The sequence below is a fragment of the Stegastes partitus genome, unplaced genomic scaffold (assembly GCF_000690725.1).
Source record: "Stegastes partitus isolate 25-593 unplaced genomic scaffold, Stegastes_partitus-1.0.2 Scaffold1062, whole genome shotgun sequence".
Classification (NCBI taxonomy): domain Eukaryota; kingdom Metazoa; phylum Chordata; class Actinopteri; family Pomacentridae; genus Stegastes; species Stegastes partitus.
In genome coordinates this window covers 85,889-93,179 of record NW_007578793.1, presented here as the reverse complement: position 1 = coordinate 93,179, position 7,291 = coordinate 85,889, and the positions used below count along the sequence as shown (strand labels likewise).

Genomic DNA, 7,291 nt, shown 5'->3' with positions numbered 1-7,291 from the left:
ATAGTTCAACTCTTCCTTGCTCCAGGCAGGAGAAGTCAGGGTTTGGTTCACGTTTTACGCCCTGCAAGTGTGAAAATATGGATCGTGATGATTCTGGAAGGAGAAAAGCTGGAACTTCTCCAGATCTGGCTGATTTTTGATGGAAATCGGGTTCTCAGTGTTTCCAACTTGAAAAAGACTGAAAACAACTGAACCTTCTGTGGAAGTGACTGAACCTCCGGCGACGTTGTTCTGCTGCTGTTTACAGGGTTGGAGCTGATCCTGGAGCAGCTGCTGCCTCCTGCTGCTGTCGCTTTGCAGGCGTGTGGTCACAAAACGAGACGAGTCGTGGACCTGTACACTCATCACGATGAGAACGTGAACGCGTGGCTGCTGGTGCATGTTACAAACAAAGCAGAGCGATGCAGTTCCTCCAGTCGCCACTGAGCGGCACTGCAGCATCTGAAACACAGAACCGAGGCAGACGGTCGGCTCGTGTAGGAACAACAGCTTCTGATTTTACTTTTCCTCCCGACCCTCTGAGCCCAGGCCAGTCTCCGTCTCCTGGTCCTTCACTGAGGTCCATGTTTGTCTGCAGCTCTGAGGAACCAGAACCCAGAGACATCTTCTGTCAGCAGGAGACCAGGACCTTCTTCCTTCGTTGTCACATTACTTTGTGGGAACGTTTTAGATCCTTTCCATCAACAACGTCCTCAGAACATTGCAGCCACAGCGTTCTGTCATCTGGATAACGTCAGAAAAACATTTTTGAAACGTTCCTCGTTTCTTACCAGAGAACATAATCTGACTTTAAAACATCATTTTAACTTCACTGAAAATACAAATATTCCTGAAACGCTTTGTTTTTTTAAATAAAATTTGATTGAAACAGTTTCTTCAGAACTGACCAGAATGTTCCCTGGTTGGCCTGCTGGACCTCTAGTTCAGGCCGGTTCAGGTGTAGAAGATTCACAGTACAGACAGACAGACAGCAGTTGCATCATGGGTAATGTAGTGTAGATACGTCCGGTTCTGCTGCACTGGTTTGGAAGGTTTTTAATTATTTATTTATTTTAAACAACAGTTTAAATGTTGTGAGTTCAGATATGTTTCAGCGTTAACCCTTCATATGTCCACATTTATCGCTGCTGACAGACTCAGTCCTCCTCAGCATGGACCAGAGTCCACTAAGTCCACTAAGTTCTGCTCACATGTTCTGATGGAGGAGACCAGAGTCCACTAAGTTCTGCTCACATGTTCTCTGCTTCTGGTGGACTCAGACCAGGACTCACACTGTCCAGGTCCTGGTTCCACTTGGTTCTGGTGTAGAAGCTCTTGATGATGCTGTTCTCTGGATGTTCTCCTGCTGGAATGTTCCTCTTCTTCATCTGGTCAGCCAGTATCCTGGTTCATCCTCAGACATTCATGGAGCTTCTAGAAACGTCATCAACACCTTCTGCCCTCATGCAGCCCCACATCATGATGCTGCCACCTCCGTGCTTCACTGTCAGGACCATGCATCCACTGTGGTGGTCCTGGTCAGGTTCACACCAAACATCTGGACTCCATGTGAGCCCAACACATTGATCTCCATCTGACCAGAGGATGTTCTCCAGCATCCATCAGGCTTCTGTTCATGTTCTCTGGTGAACTTTGATGTGGAAGTTTAGCTGTGAGCAGCAGCCAGGTTTAGTTCTGCTCCTCCGTCCATAGAGGCTGATGTTCTGAAGTGTCCTTCACACTGTGTGAGCTTCACACTAACTCTGGTCTCCATTGATCAGCCCTGTGCCAAGTCTGAAGCAGCTGCCTTTGTCTGGTGTCCACAGCTCCATAGTGACAGTAGTTGACTGTCCGTGGAGTCATTGTAGGAGGACGACCACTGCAGCCCTGATCAGTGCTGCTGTGGCTCCTTCTGGACCTCCTGGTTCCTGCTCACACTGGGCTGCACTGGGTTCTAGCTGCTCACTGATCTTCTGGATCCTTCTCCATCTTTGTCCAGTCTCTCAGTCAGATGTTTCTCTTCCAGTCCACAGGTTTCTACTTTGGGCTGAGTTTTCATTTCCGAGTTTGTTTGTGAATCAGAGGAAGTGTTTTGCTCTTCAACTGGAGTCACTGCACAGCTTCAGTTGTTTCATGTGCTTGTGTCACATCCTCCTGATTCTACCTGGACTTCTTCTGATGGTAGCCTTCAGGGACATCATGAGACGTCAGGTTTTCTCTGAGCCCACATCAAGGCTTTAGATGAGCTGATGTGGAGGTTCCCACCAATCACAGTGAGCTGCGTCCACCTCAGGCTCCGCCCCGGCGGCCTAAATTTGGACCAGCAGCTAACAAAGATGGCAGCGATGGTGAGTGTGGGGATTAAGAAAGCTTTTTGGAAACCCAGGTGCTCGTATGGAGACCCGGGCTGCCAGCGGCGTCTAAACCCGGAGGAGGGATTAGAACAGAACCAGTGGAGAGGTGATGGCTGACGGACGGATGAGGAGGGGGTTTCCACTGCTGTTAATACACTGGTCTCCCAAACGAGCCCAGGGAGTCACTTTACGCCGGCTGTATTTTTAGAACACAGAGGAGCTGTTCATCCAGCACACTACGCATTCCTGCAGGATCCGTTTCCATTTCGATTCTGCCATTGATGGGCGCTTTACGGGCCAGTCGGGGTCTCCAACGTGACTTCTTGCTGTGAACTAGGACTGAGATCTTCTCTGGGGTGTATCTCTTTAACGGGCTGCTCAGACGTTGATCAAACATGTTGAAGGTTTTACTCGGTCCCTTTTTAGCCTCCTCCTCCCTCCGCCTCCCTCCGCCTCCTCCCAGCAGGGTGGAGTCTACCAGCTGATCTGCTCAGTTTCAGGGTCGACCTCCAGCGTTAGAGGCTGATCCCGTCCTTCTCCTTCCAGAGGAGGCTTCCACTCCTCCTCCACTCTGCTGCCAATGCCTTCGTCTGGCTCATGTTCCTGCGTTTGATCCCTGAAATCCCAACGTTTAGCTGTTGATTGCAGCAGATCTCGCCGGATTTGGTCTCCTGGATCGCAGCAAGCCGAGTATGACCGATAAGCCGGGCGTGGCGGCGGGCGGCAGCGACGATGCGGGCGGCATCATGGCGCTGCTGGAGCGCGTGGCGGGCCTCATGGACAGCGTCCAGGCCACGCAGCAGCGCATGGAGGAGCGTCAGCTGGAGCTGGAGGGCACGGTGAAGACCATCCAGGCCGACGTGGTCAAGCTGACCAGCGAGCACGCCAACACCAGCTCCACTGTCGACCGGCTGCTGGAGAAGACGCGCAAGGTCAGCCGCCACATCAAGGACGTGAGGGTGCGCGTGGAGAACCAGAACGTCCGCGTGAAGAAGGTGGAGGCCACGCAGGGCGACCTCCTCGCCAAGAACAAGTTCAGGGTGGTCATCTATCAGGTGAGGCTTCTGCAGCGCCGCCTACAGCCAACTCACACCAGGTTTCATTAAGCTGATGGAACACTGTGATGTCCACCAGCACGCTCACGGTTCTGATTACGAAGGGTTGGACACAGCTCCACAAAGGAAGTTGCATGAAGTTACCGCAGCGGTCATGGAGTTTAAATTAGACACAACACTGAGCTGATGCGGCGTGGTTCTGCTGTTCAGGTCCAGGTAGCTTCGTTAAACTGGCTCCGTAGCTAAAAGACGGACGTCACCGTCAGGAGGAAGCAGAGCGGCCGTCGAATCGCCTCGTTACGGCATTTAAAGGTTAAACGGCTGCAGTTCAGACTGTTAAAAGAACGTTTTGCTGCTGAGTGAGCTCGTTTCCGTAAAGAACAAAAGCCCTGAAGAGAGTCCAACAGGAACGAAATGTGTGGAGTTAAGTTAAAAAAACAAACCCAACATCCTCCTGGAGTAGCAGCGTGTTTTAGAAACCAGCCTGTTGGTCGGTCCAGCTCGCTAGAAGCCGTCGGGTCGGATGTTGGAGGCGGTTCCTGTTGGTGAAGTTCGTCCAAACAGCAGCTCGGCTTTCACTGTTTCACTCGAATGCTGCAAACCCGCCTCCTTTGGGGAAAACTCTGCTCCTCGAGGAACCGAATGGACCAAACGGTTCCTCCAGGAGATCTCTGAAGGACCATCCGGTTCCACATCAAACACCGGAAACAAGAAAAATGTCTGTTTCATGTTTACCGTCGTCCTAAAAGTCTGACGTGTCACCACCAGAGAAAATAATCTGTTTTCATCTAGTATTTGGTTTGGTTTAATCCAAAAACCCCAAAACAGAAGAGCGGCCCAGTTTTTATGTTTTAGGTTTTGAAACAAAAACGCTTGGATCCAGTTTTTGTTTTTCTGTTTTAAACCAAGAAACAAACAAACAAATAACAACAACAACAATAATAACAATAATAATAATAACAATAATAATAATAATAAATATGAAAACCAAAGCCCAGGCGGTGCGTGGATGTTTTGGTTCAGAAGAGGATATTAAAAAAATGTAATTAAAATTCCAAAATCTAAATTTAAACTGAAGGCGTTTTTATTTATCGAGGTCAAGAAGGGACGAACAAAACAAAAAAAAAAGGTTGATTTTCGTTTTCTGTTTCTAAAAACAAAGAAGTAAAACCGTTAGAAGACAGGAAGTTACCGTTTTCAAAGTAAGAGCGCGTCTGGGGACGGTGCTGTGGAGGACGGAGGAGGACCAGGAGCTGCTGGACACGGATCCTCTTCCACCCCGCTGTGGTGTCAAACATCACGCCACGGTACCGGTCCAATCACATTTAGCCTGAAAACGACAACTTCTGGTTAAAATCAAACAAGCACTCGGTTCTTTGAACGAAAAATCCAGAAACACACACGGACGCCAGACGACCAGAAAACCCATCCGCTGTTTGTGTTTTAAATCAACGAGGAGAAAGAAAATCGCCCCGTTTGTCGGTTTTAAACCAAAAACAAACAAACAAACAAACAAACAAACAAACAGAGAAACGGGCTCATTTCAGGTTTGTTCTGATTTCTGGTCTTTTTGTCTCCAAAAATGAAAATAAATAAAAACAACTGTTTTAGACCAACAGTGGAAACGAGGCCGTGTTTCCTTGTTCTTGGTTTTTTGTGTGTTTGACGAACGGTTTCTGTTTTCGTCACCTGATCTCTGTTCTCTACTTCTTTTAAAAGAAAAACAGAAAATCTCTCTTCGTTGGTTTAAAACAGATCCAACCTCCACAGGGAGCAGCTTTAGTCAGAGTGTGGCAGGAGGCGGCTCCGGTTCTGAGTCATTTGGACCAAATGTTGACGAGGATCAACGGCAGGAACCAACAGCGGTGCTGGAGGAGCGACACGCTGCTTCCTGCTGGACTTCACCGACACACCAGGCTGATTTGGTCAAACAGATATTTGACCTCATTTGTATTGAAACATAAGAAACACACACACACACACACACACACACACACACACACACACACACACACACACACACACACACACACACTCTCTCTCTCTCTGGGCTTCGTTTTACCCGTTTGGCCTTCACGGCGTGCAGCTGCTGGTTATTTTGGGCCTGATAAACGTCAGCGTGCTGAAAGGTTGCCTGCAGGCCTGCAGCTCAGTGGGTCGGTTTCAGATGAGGAGGATTCTCTGGTCGGACTTCTTCAGAACCCTGAACACCGGCTGTCCGGCTGCAGCTCCTTTCACTTTTACCTCTCGCTGATTTTGGCGCCTTTAAGCTGAACTGAGTCGAGGCGACGACGAGGTTCGAGCCAGCCAATCACAGGGCGCCGTCCAGATGGGAAACCCGAGCTGCAGCCTGCAGACGTCCCCACATGCTGACCCGCTAAACCTCAGAACCTCCACGTCAGTGTGCTGACCGGCCCGGTACCACCGTCACTGAGGTCACCTGACCATCAGGTGCCTGGGGCGCCCTGTGATTGGCTGGTGTGGACGCTCGCACCATCGAGCGACTCCAACCGGGTTTAAAAGCAGAATCAGATGTCACCACCAGGAAGCTTTGGTCTGCATCGGATCAGCGCCAGAACCGGCAGCAGGCTTCAAAGCTGCTTCTGTACCAAACTGTAAAAACAGAATCTTCAGACATCCTGCCAACCAGCTACGGTCAGAGCCTCCATGGAGGGAAAATCATCTGAGCTTCAAATCAGAACCAGAACCGTCCTCCTCCTGGTTCTGACCCTGTACAACCAGAGCCTTCCTCCCCCTGGTTCTGACCTTATAGTACCAGAACCTTCCTCCCCCTGGTTCTGACCCCGTACAACCAGAACCTTCCTCCCCCTGGTTCTGACCCCGTACAACCAGAACCTTCCTCCCCCTGGTTCTGACCCCGTACAACCAGAACCTTCCTCCTCCTGGTTCTGACCCTGTACAACCAGAACCTTCCTCCTCCTGGTTCTGACCCTGTACAACCAGAACCTTCCTCCTCCTGGTTCTGACCCTGTACAACCAGAACTTTCCTCCTCCTGGTTCTGATTCATTCACACATTCAGAGAGTTTCAGGTGAACTGCAGCCAGTGAGAGGAGAACCCAACCTACTGGATCAATGAATAGATGCAGCATGGATCAGAACCAGAGGCCAGAGGAGCCAGTTGGTGGAGATACATTCATCTGATGGTGGAACATCTTTCTACTGATGGTGGAACATCGATTTGGTGCCAATGACCCACAAAATGACCAAGAAAACACCCAGAACAACAGGATGGAGACACCTCTGTCTCCTGGAGTTTGTGAAACTGTAGCTCGTTCAACATCTGCGTCCTCTGAGCCTCCATGTTCTGGTGTAACGTGTTGGACCTGATGGCGGCGCTGCAGGACTTTGTGTAGCTGCTCTGAGTTCAGAGGTTCATGTGGATCTGCTGGAGGCTTCTCCTCTGGTGGAGCTCAGAGGAGGTTTCTCAGATGACAGACGGTGAACGATGGAGGTGGAGTGAAGCTGCCCGTGTGATGGAACGAACCGGGTCAGGAAGCAGAGCTGCTGTCCTGTAAGTGACTGGGCCAGCTGACCGCCCAGGTTATTCTGAGTCTGAGCCTCCTCCAGCTCCTCATATAGACACGGCCTCCTGGAACACAGCCGTAAATCATCTGGCTAGCTGCTAGCGGGCTGCTAGCGGGCTGCTAGCTGCCCTCACACAGGTTCAAGTTAGACTGATGGACAAATCCAGAGTCAGAGCAGCTTCAGGTCATCGCTGCCGTCCTGGTTCAGGAGCCTGAGAGGCTTCAGGGCAAAGCTGTGTCCAGCTCAGGGCTCAGGGCTCAGGGCTGGATATGGTTAGCTTAGCTTAGCTTAGCTTAGCTAAGCTAACACTTAGCCTGGATCTGTTAAACTCCTCCGACACCTCCGAGGCTCACCAA

General features: G+C 50.3%; 1 protein-coding gene across 1 annotated transcript in view; it reads left to right on the top strand.

Moving 5' to 3' along the window:
• The first annotated feature begins 2,830 nt into the window (after nucleotides 1-2,830).
• Nucleotides 2,831-7,291, top strand: part of cavin4b (caveolae associated protein 4b) — an 8,301-nt gene continuing 3,840 nt past the window's right edge. The window contains exon 1 of the mRNA XM_008295632.1: nucleotides 2,831-3,388. Within this exon, the coding sequence (XP_008293854.1) occupies nucleotides 3,026-3,388 (363 nt within the window). The 5' untranslated portion in view covers nucleotides 2,831-3,025. The remainder of the gene's footprint in view (nucleotides 3,389-7,291) is intronic.